Below are 13328 nucleotides of genomic sequence, written 5' to 3'. Positions count from 1 at the left end.
ATGTGCTATGTTGTCTACACAGGTCTAAATTGCCATACCATCAATTCGGTATTTGAGATCGTTTCCAATATATATAGAGAGAGACAGAGAGACGCAGAAGGCAGTACTATAGGTGATTTCACTCGTCTCTTCAAGCGGAGCGGATGTAGGGACGAGGGAACTTGATTGATTTCAGCGAGTTCTTCCCCATATATATAATTATTTCCCACATTCGTGGAAATGCGTCAAATAGTTGGCGATGCTCAATACAAGATGTAGTCGAGTCACGGAGCAAGGTTTAGAATGGCTATCGTATTTAGTTTAACACATACATATTCGGCGATTCATCGATCATAACATAGGAAAAATGAACAAAACATAAAAGTCCATATCTCTGTAGAAGCTGAGAAAGATTCACAGCTTCCCAAACCCGTTCACACCAGCTTTCTGAGCACCATCATAGTCAATCTGGAAGCTGTAGGTCGGGTCATAGTGCATAGCCCAATACGTATCCCAGATTGCCTTGGTAACTGGACCAACCTGGCCTCCATTCACCGGCTTCCCATCCAGAGAGGTGATGGGCATAATACCTCCCGCGGTAGTGGACATGAAAATCTCATCGGCATTGTATGCCAGCTCCACCGGCACGAATTCAAGACGCACCTCAATCCCACAGGCTCGCGCAGCATCAAACACACTCTTGCGCGTGATTCCCTGCAATACACCACGGTCAGGGGTATACAAGACGCCATCCTTGACCAGGACAATGTTGAACCCAGACCCCTCCGTGAGATGAGCATCGCCGTCCGTCAAAAACGGATACGTAGCACCCCGATCCGACGCCTCAAACATACCCCGAACCAGGTCTCCCCACTGCAAGTTCTTGATTGTAGGATCGATAGCGCCGGGGGGAACTCGTCGCACCGTCCGTGCGATAATAGCGCTACCACCCGTGGGCTGCACCTCGGGCTCCATGACCCAAACGTAGGGCTGAATAAACATATACAGGCTGTTCACGATATCCTCGGGCCTGGTGCCGCGCACGCCCTTCAGACCTCGGGTGACGATCAGCTCCACGAAGGCATCGCGAATGCCACTCTTGGCGACCATGTCGACCAGGACCCGCTTGACCTCTTCGCGGGGCAGAGGTACCTTCAGACGCAGCTTTTCGCAGCTCACTTCGAGTCGGGTGAGATGGTCGTCGAGGCGGAAGAAGCGCCCGTCCCAAACGGATGGCACGTCGTAGGTCAGATCGCTGTGCATGAAGCCTTGGTCGAGGAGCGGGATGCGGGCCTCGGCGAGCGGGACGTATTCGCCTTCTATCCAGGCGATGCCCTTTGCGTAGGGGTTGTTGCTCGCCTCAAGGACAGCCTGGCGTGCGGCATAGCCGGCGAAGACCTTTTGCATGGAGGCCATTGTGAAGTTGGGGATTTGGGTGGAACTGTAGACGAAGTAGAGGGAAAGATTGGCTTGAATTCTGGGTACATGTCTAGATAGAGCACTGTCTTTAAGTATATGGAGAACAAGCTATCTGAGAACGGCAAAGTCGGGCTTCTCATTACCAAAGATCTGGACTTACGCAAGTGATAGCCGTCGCGCTTTGACCAGACCCGGTAACTTGCCCAAAGAGGAAACTGAGTTTATTCCGGATGATTGAACGATTATGTATGATTTCCAAGCCTGGTAAGAGACACGGAACTATTTCCCTCTTGGCAGCACATTTGGGAGAAGGCAATATGCTTGCGGAGTGAACTGGAGTATTGGTATACTTGTTTTGGTACTTTACTATCGTACCAGCCCTGGCGGGAACTGGTGTTGTTCGTTCCTACTGGAAGGCTGGGACTATATATTGATTTCCCAAGGCCTCAATCAGCAAACTATCTAAGTTGATATCGCTTTTCAAGACAGTAGCGCAATGGAACAAAGGAATGTGGTTGTTATCGGGTGAGGGACCTTCAAACCGCATGCTGCGTACTGGCTGCCACAGCTATGTCTAACTCCTATACCTGATCTCAGTGCCGGAGTGGCGGGCCTTACGACGGCCCTTCTCCTCTCGAGGCTTCCAGGATACAAGATAGTCGTTGCGGCGAAACATATGCCTGGAGATTACGACATTGAATATGCTTCCCCGTGGGCTGGTGCGAACTATATGCCGTGAGTCGAATCGAAACCAGAAATGTCCTGCCTATTGCTCACCAAGGCCACACTTAGTATGTCGACTCGTGGCACCAAGGCAGCAGACTGGGACAAGTCCACATGGACGGCGTTAGAGGATCTAGCACGCAATCACCCTGATGCCGGGATACACTTCCAAGGTAAACGAGAAAGAATTCGTTTCGCGACTTGCCACTAACAGTAATGCAGAATGCGAAATACACAGCCGTTCGAAAGATGTTGGTACGACTACCGCAAAATGGTTTGGAGAGCTTTTGTCACCGAGCCCGTGGTTCAAGGACGTTGTTCCAAACGTACGTACTACTTTCGCGTATTGGTTCGAAGTTGTCCAAATCTCACGCACGCTAAATCGATTAGTTTCGCGCTCTTCCCAAAAGTCGACATGGCCCTGGCTTTGACTCTGCAACAGTCTTTACGTCCGTCTGCATCAACACCGCTATATATCTTCCCTGGCTCGTTTCTCAGTGTCTTAAAAATGGAGTTGTATTCAAGCGAGCTGTTTTCAACCATATCTTGGACGCAGCCTCCCTGTCGGTTAACCTGGAACACAAAGTCGACCTCATCGTGAACTGTACAGGTCTTATGGCTTCCAAACTGGGTGGAGTTGAAGATAAAACTGTTGTACCTGCTCGTGGACAGATCGTGATAGTCAGAAATGACGCTGGTAAGATGCTGGATGTCTCCGGTACTGACGACGGCGATGGTGAAGCATGCTATGTCATGACGCGCGCTGCTGGCGGTGGTACAATCCTGGGCGGCTCGTATCAGTTGGGGAATTGGGAATCGCAGGCGGATCCCAATCTTGCCGTGCGCATCATGAAGCGCGCTGTCAAAATGTGTCCTCAACTTACGGATGGGAAGGGAATCGAGCACCTGGATATCATTCGACACGGCGTGGGCCTGAGACCTGTGCGGGAGAATGGGACAAGAATCGAGAAGGAACGTATAGGAGACACTTGGGTGGTACACAACTACGGTGCTGGAGGAGCTGGATATCAGTCATCTTATGGCTGCGCTCAAGCTGCTGTGAACCTCGTAGAGGAGGCTTTGGCGGCCCGCGCAAAGCTGTGACCTTTTTTGTGGCGTTTATGTTCGTGATTAGCTGTGTACAATTGAAAATTGAAGTCCGTGTTAAGTCTTTCATATGCTATTTCTGAATTTATCCGTATTGGATTTTGCTATCGCGTCTTACTCACTTGGTATGATCCGTCCTCTCGCAGAGTGATATTGTTATAATGAACAGTACTTACAATTCCTACTTGCTGAGAGTATCTAACGAATGCCTAGCTGGGTATAAAATCATACGACCATGTCACATATGACATTAAAGCAAAGTTTGATAGATCAGACCACATATCCATGTTAAATCAAAGCTTCTTGGCTTGAACGCGAGTATATATTGCAACTAACATCCCTACCGCGACAAAGCTCGGATGACACATGAACCAGTAATTGACTTCAGCATTCCTCTCATTGATGATCTGTTAAGTCTCATATTCTCTGCCAGGGCTTAGGATAAGTGTCCGAACTACGTCATTATGCTACAGGCACCCTTATCAAGTATCCGTTTCCCCTCGAATCAAATACTGCTGCTAGTATCACGGACGGGGCTATAATACGTGTGATAATACCTCTGCTCTCTGCAACCATACGGAAAGGTGAATCAAATCCACATAGAATCTATAAGAGTTGCCGAATACGGTGTGCAGTGACTCTTATCGAGGGTGTATATCTTGTCCCTATCTAGCAAGTGAGCTGATAAAGTCAATCTAGGGCAGAAGGGTACCCACCAAGCTGGAGTCGCGACTCGCTCAACATCATTTCCCCGCACTCGCCAGCCTTCTTAGCCCTTCTTAGTCTATCTTGCAGATACTCCATATGTTTCTGATTGGCAGTTGTTTCCTTACTCCGCGCTCAAAGGTATAGGACGTGTTGCACAGCACTATGCAAGGAGATACTATAGTCATGGACCCGTCTAATCTCCCCGGAGGTGCTTATCCGTTGTCCGCTCATCCGGAAGCAAGGGCGCTGCTAGTCCTTGTACGCCGCCGGGTCTAAGTTCGAGTGGCGTTTAGTATTGCATATATATGTGTGTTATCTGCCTACGGAGTCTCCATACTCATTTCCCTTTCCTTCATCCGTGTATGTACAACCCTGAGGGAACAGCCTAAATCACCATGTCAGACTCAGTTGAATCAGATGGAAAACACATTCCGTCCTCCAGAGAGGATGGGAAAGGTTTCGGTGAGGTGTATGACCTGGACGATGCTGTCCTGAGGGCCCAGGGCCATGTGGCTGAGCTAGAACGATCATTTTCCTGGGCTGGAGCAATTGGCTTGGCCTATAGGTAAACCAAACTGTTATGCAATATGAGAAGAAGGCAATAACCGTTTCTAGCATCATTAATTCGTGGCTTTCCTATGCTGCCTGCTTTGGGATGGCCCTCGGTTACGGGGGTGGCCAAACTGCTGTTTTTGGCTTAATGATCGCCTCGGCAGTTCAGTGGATTGTCCTTCTCGGGCTGGCTGAATTGTGCTCTGCCCTTCCCTCTTCTGGTGTAAGTCTCTTGATAGCACTCGTATCACGATATAGGGGTTATTCCGGTGACGGCAAACTCACCAAACGCGCAGGGTCAATACCATTTCACATATATCGTTGCCCCACAGTTCTCAAAGAACTTTGCCGCCTACACGGTTGGCATCTTCAACGTGGTAGCATGGTGGGTAACCACTGCCTCAGGGGTCATATACACGGCTATATCAGCCTTCGGGATTGCGAAGTTCTGGTATCCGGAATTTGCCGGCACGCAGTGGCAGGTGTACCTCTGCTATGTTCTTATAGTGATTATTACACGTTCGTTTCCACTCGTTCCTACACACTGTGGTCACCTCCGAATTCGTGGGCGGTTGATATATACTAACAATATATAGTCATTCCCATCTTCACAGTTCCACAAAAGCATATTGACCGGCTAACGCAGACGGCCATGTATTTGTCCGTGGTCGGTCTCCTCCTGGTCATAATAGTCTGCCTGTCCATGGGTAGAGACCACTACCGCCCCACCAATATTGTCGAATACCATGGGTCTAGTGGATGGGGTCCTGCTCCAGCGTGGCTGATGAGTATTGGCGTGGGCCAGTACTGCTTTGCCGCGACAAGTGCATGTACGCATATTGCCGAGGAGATGCCGAGTCCTGGACGGAAATTGCCCCAAGTCATGTAGGTTTCCCGTACGGATATCCTTGACTCGTCTAACAAGAGACCATAGCAACATGACTATGTTCATTGGCGTTCTGACAGCTGTGCCCTGGATTGTGGTTATGGCTACTGTGATCACCGACCTCGGGGCAGTGCAGAAAGCATTTTTGCCTAGCATGGAGATCTTCTATCAGGCAACTGGGAACAAGGTCGCTGCTACGGTCTTGCAGGCATATCTAACTCTGCTCTACTACAGTATGAATCTCTACCATGAACCCCCTCACCAGGACACAACCTAGCTAACCGAAGCAGCATGCGTGCCCAGCCAATGGATCGCCTCCAGTCGAATAGCATGGGCATTTTCACGAGACGTAAGTACCTCAACCATTGAGCCGAGCAACGAGGAAACAAGCTAACAACATGCTAACTTCAAGAACGGCCTTCCCTTCTCGTCCTATTGGAGCCACATCGATCCAGTCCGCCAAATCCCTATTCGCACTACTCTACTCGCGGCCGGCTTCTGTCTCCTCTACGGCCTCCTCTACATCGCGTCAACCGCGGCGTTCAACTCGATCGTGAACACGGCAATCCTCATTCTGAATATAACCTATACTGTTCCACAAGGAATCCTGGCTACTTGCGGACGCCATAGGCTACCCCGCCGGCATTTTGACTTAGGGCCTGTTGTCGGGTACGCGGTGAACATCTTCTCGGTTATCTGGTTGATCATCAGTGGGATCTTCTTTTGCTTCCCGGTTACGGTGCCGACGACTCTGGATAGCATGAATTAGTGAGTTCTCCTTTAGATCTCCCTTTGAATTATGGGGCTGTGGCTAAGATAGTAGTAATTCGGTGGTCATCACGGGTCTCTTTGGACTGATCTTACTCCTTTGGATTGAAAGGAGGCATAAGTTTAAAGGGCCGGAAATCGATTGGGACGCTTTGAATGCTAGCAATACGCTGAGATGATTGATTGATGGACATGACATAAAATATACGAAGGATAGATCATAGCTCATACTTTATTCCAGACCATTACAGGGGGAAATCAAGGATGTACTCTCATCGGGCTTTCCAGCATACTTCCGGTTCTTCGACCACGTTACCACCTAGTGAGAATATCGTTCTTCTTCTACCCTGGGCTGAAGACCTCTTAACAGTTGTAGTGCAAGTCTTGTTCCTATAAAAGCTACCCAAAAAGAAATTGCACATTAGACCCCTCGGCCGACGTGCCTTTGGTCTTCTCATCAACCACATCCCCCCACCATCTATCTCCACCCCAGATGTCCTCCAGCAATGCCGGTACGGAATGAAACATATTATATCTACTGCGTTCTCCCCACCAGCGGCAATAACTCCTAGCCAAATCCCGCATCTCTTCATCCCCCGTCTCGCTGCCAGCCAAGAAGACAGGCAACAATAACTGTTTCTGCGTCTGCGAAGTCCGTCTACAACACCGTACATGATTGAGGGTTAATCTCGCAAGACAAGGGATGGACAATGGTCGGGTCTGGTTTCGATCCCATCGAAAGATCCGCTCGATATAGAGGAGGAGGGCATAACGCCATGCCTCGGCACAATGGTGGCGGTCCTGCCGCGCGTGAAACGTGTCTTCGTCGAGTGGGAGAGTGCGAGTACCGTCCTCGACGTTAGGACCGGCCTGGTTATATGAAGGTGCGGCGAAGGAAGGGTGTGTCCAGGACCGAAGTTGTTCTTCGATCTGGACGATGGGGGTTAGGTTAAAGGTGAGCCATTCCATGGTGGAGGCGATTGTGCTTTGATGGGATAGTTCTGCTAGCTTGAAGATGATGGCTACGAGGTCGCTTGGACAACCGGTGAGATCGTAGAATGACCATCGGTCTTTCTTCTCAGCGCGTATAAGGTGGTCGAGGTAGGGCTGGGAGAATACTGTCCCTTGGCGGGAGATTAGCGCCAAGGTTGCGTCCCACCTGGTTTCTATATTAGATAGAGTATGTTGGTTGTGGGCATGGCGCCGGCTTACCACAGAATCATGGCTACTTGAGCTCGAATGCGCGCATTATCAAGGGCTGATGGACCCCCACATGCTTCGAGGATGGAATGCGCTCGAGTTAAATAGGTGGACCATCGCCCGGAGGCAGACAGGGTACACTGAGGAGACATAGGTCAGCTTTGTATTAAGCGCTGATGATGATAACGAAGGGTCAGTTGCAACTTACATCCAGGGTGAAGAGGACCAAGAGTGGATCCAGCAACGTCAAACCTTTCCTTGCGAGCTGGTCACTTTGGAGTGCATTCTCGAGGAGCTTAAACGCCTGGTTACGGTGCTCTCTCTCTTCTGAGGACGGTGTTCCAGTGATCTGGCTGAGATGCCGGCAACACAGTGCCAGGATGGAATGGAACAAGAGCCTTGAACCTTGGGACAGCGGCTCACGGCAGCGGAAGGGATTCAGCGCTGTATCGGATGTCAGGGGGAGGACACAGAATTCCGTATCATCTGTGAACATGTCGTCAGAACACAACATTCACAACACTCAAGGACCCACATCATACACATTTGCAGCAATGCCTCATGCTGATTCCCTAAAGGTTGGTTTGGGCCTGGCCCAGCTCCACTTACGGATTCCAAAGTGGGTGCGCGTAATGTTGACACCAATCCCTCCACAGGGCCCATATCCGAGGAGATAAAGGACAAGCCGTCCTGGAATGCGTCACCTAATCCAAAGCCGGAGACCTCCCCTGATGTACGCTCCATCATACTCGGGGTCTCCAGGGGGTAAGCAGAGGAGTCGGTTTGTAGTAAAGACGCAAAATAGTCTTGTGGAGTGGGTATGTCAATAGTCTCATGCTGATAGAAAGCTAGAACCCGTTAGCATCATAGATACGAACTGCGATGTGACGTGGACATGGGGCCCATGGCCAGCCATACAATCAGAGGGGTCGAATAAATGCTCGGATTGAGCAAGAGCCACCAGATCAAACGACGGTTCATCATCACCGCGGGGAGAAACATCACTATCGGCCACATCCACCGGTTGCGGGGGATGGACGGCCTTTGCCTCGACCTCCGCACGCGTGGTATTTCGGGACTGCACCACTTTCCGGCGTTTCCGATCTCGTTTCCCACCCAGTACAAACTTAAAATGCCGAGGAGGGTCTTTTCCTATCTGGCCATTTCCTATCTTGGGAGTTGTAACGGCTGCATCCTCCCCGGAGTCATCCTGACCGGCTAGGGCTCTGTTGCGCGTGCGTCTATGATCCCACGACAGGGGCGTTGCAAAACCACCACATTTACGACCGTGACTGATGCAGGTAGTGCATTGTGGTCGCTGGCGATCGCATTTCTGACCCCTTGAGGCGCACGTATGGCAATCAGAACGGGCAAAGGCCAAGGAGTTGGTTCTCTTTCCAACTTGGGTAGCCATGCCAGGGGAATTTCCTGTCCGGGAGATTTGGGCGCTGGGAAGTGGTAAGGAAATGGAAGGCAGAAGCAGTTTTGCCGATTAAGTATTTTTATTTGACGACCGGGGTCGACGTATATACTCTCCTCGCTAGCCTCAGGGCAATTTTTACGCTGCATAACTCAAAATAGCCTGTTATCCAGGACAGCAGACTCTACCTCCACTCCACAGCGGGGCCACGGAAAGCTTCAAATTACGATTCGAATTAGTTTCCTGGCGCATAGCCAAGTGTTATCATCTGACGCGGGCATAGGGAGAATCTGCATCAGAGCTGGATAAATGGGGAAACCTCGCTCCGTCGGCTAACGCTGCAGGTACATCGATTAATATTTTACAGTCACCTAGTGTAGAAGTGGATCTGATAGCTTGGCCCAACAAAGCGCGCTGGATAATGTCTCAGCGAGCAAGCATCGGTGTTTTACCGGGCAGGAGTTGAGTCTGAGCTCACCTCAATGCTGCTGGCTATTTTACCCAAATAGGCAAGTGGGTATCCGCAGCCAGTCAGCGTGTTGCATCAAGTCAGTGGCCCTAAGTGCGCCCTTGCTGTAGACCGGTTATGATAATAATCGTCTGCTTGATATTCCCTCAATCTGTCAGGCTTTGGTCAACTGCTTCTTTCTCCATTTTAGGTAATTGAATTGTATTGCCTTCATTTGCGGCAAATCAGGGTACCCGGTAGCATCACTGTGTCAGATAAATATAGATCTATGCGTTTTATATACAGACATAGTAGACCTATACACCCAAACCCTAGTTGACATTGATATCCCATTCAACCCTACCAAATTCCTACCATCACAAACACCATGCCAAAAACCACCTACCAAAACCTCCCCGGCCCAGTAGGCGACTGCCTGAAGCCAGCCTCCCTCGCCACAACAGCCACCGTGCCCATATCGCCCACCAGCTCTCTCGTCTTCACTACTGGCCACATCGGACTGGACCTCAAAACCGGCGACCTAGTCCGTGAAACAGTAGAAGCAGAATTCGAAGCCATCTTCACCTGCCTAGATGCCGCATTGAAGAATGCCGGTGTGAGCCAGGGACTGGCCCAGGGCTATCGTTTTACTAGCTACCTTGTCCATGTCGAGGATGAGAAGGTTATGCAGGATGTGTTTCGGAGGATGGTTCCGGGGCATACGCCTACCTGGTGTACGGTGATTGTCAAGGAGATAAATGTAAAGGGGATGAGGGCGGAGATTGCGGCTGAGGGGGTTGTTTATCATGATTGTTAGGGGACTGTGTTGGTATGTACCTTTGAGTTCCTGGGTGATTGGAAATGATGTTATACATGAATTTAAGCGGATGTTTTTTTTTTGGCTTGTATTTGTTGATATTGTGAGGAAGTTGCGTAGAAACGCTGTCTGAGGGGACGAGGTTTTGGTTGCTAGTGGTAGCGGTTCAATTGTAACGCTTCAGTCTTCATCTTGCTGGTTGGATCTCACGAAATAGTTGAACTATATTCTGATTTTGCTGAACTGACTCTTCACCTCTCTAGTATTCGGGATGTTGCATGTCAGTGTCATCAGAGTTATAGAAGCGGTGTACTAGGCTTGAAAAACATTGAAGCGTAATACATTGGTGCTATGACTATCAACTACTCTAACATAGAAACGAAACTAATTGTAGAGACCACCATTAGCCGACAAGCATGCTCCCGTGGTCCAGCGAGCATCATCACTACAAAGGAACGCCACCAGCGGCGCAACATCGTCCACCTCTCCTACGCGAGCCGCAGCCGGAGTCGACTCAATCAAGGGCTGCATGTCTTTCAGGAACTGCTCGTCACTCTGGAACCATTGATCTGCAGGACATTAGCATCAAGACGAACGAATCGGAATATGTAACCATAACACAAGTACGTACCAGTAGCAATAGGGCCAGGGTTAACGCAGTTGACCGTAATATTATGCGACTGGCCAAGCTCCTTAGCCCAGACACGCACCAACGCCTCATCCGCGGCCTTGGTAGCCGCGTAGACAGTCTGGCCGGCAACACCCAGACGCGCACCAGCAGAGGAGATAAACACAATCCGCCCACCCTTCGCAATATGCGGGACAACAGTCTTGGTCAGGAAGATGGGACCGCGGACATTGCAGTTGAAGTGCGTCTCGTAGAATTCCGGAGTGGTATCGACGAGGTTTGCTTCCAGACCTTGGGCGGCACTTTTACCCACCAACATGTTAGCGTATAGAAAACAAGATGAGGGAGTGGAATGACGAACTTGTGAATCAGGATCTCAATCTTGCCGGTTTCGCTGATCTTCAGTGCCGCGTCAACGAGCAAAGGGATTTCCTCTAGCTTGCTAACGTCCGCGCGGCAGAGGATGGCCTTCGTGCCGATCTGGTTGTTGATCTGGTCTACGACCTCCTGGGCGCGCTTCGCACTGCTATCGGAGACGTAGTTGACGACGACATTGGCGCCGCGCTTGGCGAGGAGGAGGGCAATGCCGGCTCCGAGACCTCTATATTGTGTAGTTAGCATATGCTTGATGCAATCGGAGGATCCTGTTTGTTGCTCACCGAGAGGCACCTGTGACAATGGCAGTCTTGCCCTTCAGGGACACGCCAGAGAAGTCGGTGATCATTTTGATGTAGATGTAAGAATTGGAACTGCTGTGAAAAGCTTTGAATGATTGTATAGAAGTACAGAGATTGTGAACCGTGAAGAATATTGTAGGTGCTATATATCTCTCTTATCAGTTTCATATCAAGCTCCGATACCACTGCCAACCCCGCATCAATGAGGGGATCCAGAAGCTTCTGCAAAAAGGCGATATATATGGGTTCAACGACATTGCTGAATCGGGAAGTTGAGGGCTTTGCCAAATTAGGGAACTGGCCCAACTTCACGCTTGGCGGGAAAACTTCGGATATGAATTAATTTGGAAGGCTTCAAGGGTTACGGAGTATTTGCTTTGCTGATCAGAACCTTGCCTTAGACTGTGTCGTCGTACTCCACATGAGAAAAAATGGATTAGGGTAAAAAGGGAAGAAGAGAAAAAGAGCACTCTTGCGTACAATGTCTGAATTATACTAGTTTGGCACTGTAGGTACAAGTAATAAACTAATATCAAAGATTAGACCTACATGATTCCAACCACTCTTTCGAAATCCTCTGCAGCCCATCCCTCAACCACGGAGTTTCCAAAGTTGCGTCGACATCAAATCCGTGGTCCCCATCTTGAGTGTAAAACATGACCCGGGCATGCGGTACCTTCTCCCTCAAAAACCGCACAAAATTCTTTGAGCTATCTACCGGAACTGCTGAATCCTGCTCTCCATGAAAGATAAACATCGGTGGTAACTGGACACTCTCTCCTGTCAGGATTCGGTCCTGGAGTCTCTCCATTGGAAAAAGCCCTCTATCCTTGGACCCGAAGAAATCTAGAAACTTGCCGTTCTGAACCATTGAAAATGCCAACTCCAGCCGATCTGGCGGGTCAGCTGCTGTAACCCATTCAATTTGGCTCTGTTCCCTAGTTGCCATCATAGCAAGATGATCGTCAAGTAAGCTGACTGGGACATTGGGTACTCCGACAATTGGTTTAGAGTATATCTCCGTGTAGAATTTTAACCGCAAATCCACCATGGGATACGCTGTAATGACCCCACGCATGTCAGACGGATAGGTGATTGCTAGTTGAATGGCTAGATAGCCTCCTAGATTATGAGCGTCAGATCCACAATCAAAGCCACGAGGAAAAGTCAGAGGGAATATCTTGTACCAGCGCTTTCGCCGACCACCAAGACAGAGTTCTGGTCCAGCGTTACACCTTGGTATCCCGCTCCCCAGATAATGGGATCTACTGATCCGCTGTGGAGCCAGTGCCAAAAGTCATTCATGTCATCTAGGATATCTCTCCCAGTTACTTCAGGGAGAAGCCTGTAGTTGGGGGAGAAGATGATGGCGTTGTTTATCAAGGCGTATTCCAGGATCCAGTTGCTGAACCACGGTGGGTACAAACTTGATCCCGTTACCTGTCAACAGTTTAGAATTGTTTCGAGGATAATCTCCATCATAACGTACAAGAAAACCTCCATGGATTCGCACGATCACCGGCCGTGGCCCTTGGTACTGGGTATCCCGCAAAGCGCGTGGAATGAGTATGTCCGCTGTGATGTGGGAATTTCCATCTCTGGATGTCTTATATGTAGCATTAACGGTATGAAAAGCAGAGTACTTCTCTGCATTGTTAATTGAGTCGAGCACGTTCAGTAAATCAAAGAAGGGTGTAGTGGGCATGGCTGTTTCTCGTTTTCTTCCAGCGCGGACATTCAGAAGTAAATTAATCGCGACGTCGAAAAGGTGCGGATCCCGCCTCCCACGGTACATATGAGACAGCTTGTGTAGTGATGTCTTACCAGCCAATATCTAATCTGTCTAATAATAAGAGGTGGGGTTTGTATTTCCCGATTTGGAAGGAAAAAGAATACTGGAGCTTGGTTGCTCCACATTAGTAGCTAGTAACCCCTTACACATCGTTCCTTGCCCGGGCTGAAATAAGGGTCATATATCAACGACCCAGCACATGAT

General features: G+C 49.6%; 7 protein-coding genes across 7 annotated transcripts; 3 read left to right on the top strand and 4 right to left on the bottom strand.

Moving 5' to 3' along the window:
- Positions 1-393: 393 nt before the first annotated feature.
- ABOM_006999 (aminotransferase class IV) lies at positions 394-1395 on the bottom strand (the record flags this gene model as incomplete). Its single annotated transcript, XM_022534128.1, has 1 exon — positions 394-1395. One exon carries the CDS (start codon positions 1393-1395, stop codon positions 394-396), a length of 1002 nt encoding a protein of 333 aa, XP_022387910.1.
- Positions 1396-1894: 499 nt separating this feature from the next.
- On the top strand, positions 1895-3225 carry ABOM_006998 (FAD-dependent oxidoreductase; the record flags this gene model as incomplete). The annotated part of the gene is made up of 5 exons (XM_022534127.1): positions 1895-1923; positions 1996-2133; positions 2191-2294; positions 2344-2447; positions 2512-3225. 5 exons carry the CDS (start codon positions 1895-1897, stop codon positions 3223-3225), a joined length of 1089 nt encoding a protein of 362 aa, XP_022387911.1.
- Positions 3226-4331: 1106 nt separating this feature from the next.
- On the top strand, positions 4332-6321 carry ABOM_006997 (GABA permease; the record flags this gene model as incomplete). Its single annotated transcript, XM_022534126.1, has 8 exons — positions 4332-4501; positions 4552-4711; positions 4785-5007; positions 5085-5373; positions 5423-5607; positions 5665-5723; positions 5787-6142; positions 6198-6321. The coding sequence occupies 8 exons, from the start codon at positions 4332-4334 to the stop codon at positions 6319-6321; spliced, it is 1566 nt and encodes a 521-aa protein (XP_022387912.1).
- Positions 6322-6541: 220 nt separating this feature from the next.
- ABOM_006996 (Zn(II)2Cys6 transcription factor) lies at positions 6542-8756 on the bottom strand (the record flags this gene model as incomplete). Its single annotated transcript, XM_022534125.1, has 5 exons — positions 6542-7301; positions 7355-7482; positions 7551-7828; positions 7885-8190; positions 8261-8756. 5 exons carry the CDS (start codon positions 8754-8756, stop codon positions 6542-6544), a joined length of 1968 nt encoding a protein of 655 aa, XP_022387913.1.
- An 842-nt stretch (positions 8757-9598) lies between these two features.
- Positions 9599-10027, top strand: ABOM_006995 (uncharacterized protein; the record flags this gene model as incomplete). The annotated part of the gene is made up of 1 exon (XM_022534124.1): positions 9599-10027. The coding sequence occupies one exon, from the start codon at positions 9599-9601 to the stop codon at positions 10025-10027; it is 429 nt and encodes a 142-aa protein (XP_022387866.1).
- A 384-nt stretch (positions 10028-10411) lies between these two features.
- Positions 10412-11379, bottom strand: ABOM_006994 (SDR family NAD(P)-dependent oxidoreductase; the record flags this gene model as incomplete). Its single annotated transcript, XM_022534123.1, has 4 exons — positions 10412-10596; positions 10659-10957; positions 11017-11256; positions 11315-11379. 4 exons carry the CDS (start codon positions 11377-11379, stop codon positions 10412-10414), a joined length of 789 nt encoding a protein of 262 aa, XP_022387867.1.
- Positions 11380-11864: 485 nt separating this feature from the next.
- ABOM_006993 (alpha/beta hydrolase) lies at positions 11865-13037 on the bottom strand (the record flags this gene model as incomplete). Its single annotated transcript, XM_022534122.1, has 3 exons — positions 11865-12454; positions 12520-12772; positions 12822-13037. 3 exons carry the CDS (start codon positions 13035-13037, stop codon positions 11865-11867), a joined length of 1059 nt encoding a protein of 352 aa, XP_022387868.1.
- Positions 13038-13328: the final 291 nt, after the last annotated feature.

This window comes from Aspergillus bombycis, assembly GCF_001792695.1.
Source record: "Aspergillus bombycis strain NRRL26010 chromosome Unknown contig00059, whole genome shotgun sequence".
Taxonomy (NCBI): Eukaryota; Fungi; Ascomycota; class Eurotiomycetes; order Eurotiales; family Aspergillaceae; genus Aspergillus; species Aspergillus bombycis.
This window is presented reverse-complemented; position numbering and strand designations above follow the sequence as displayed.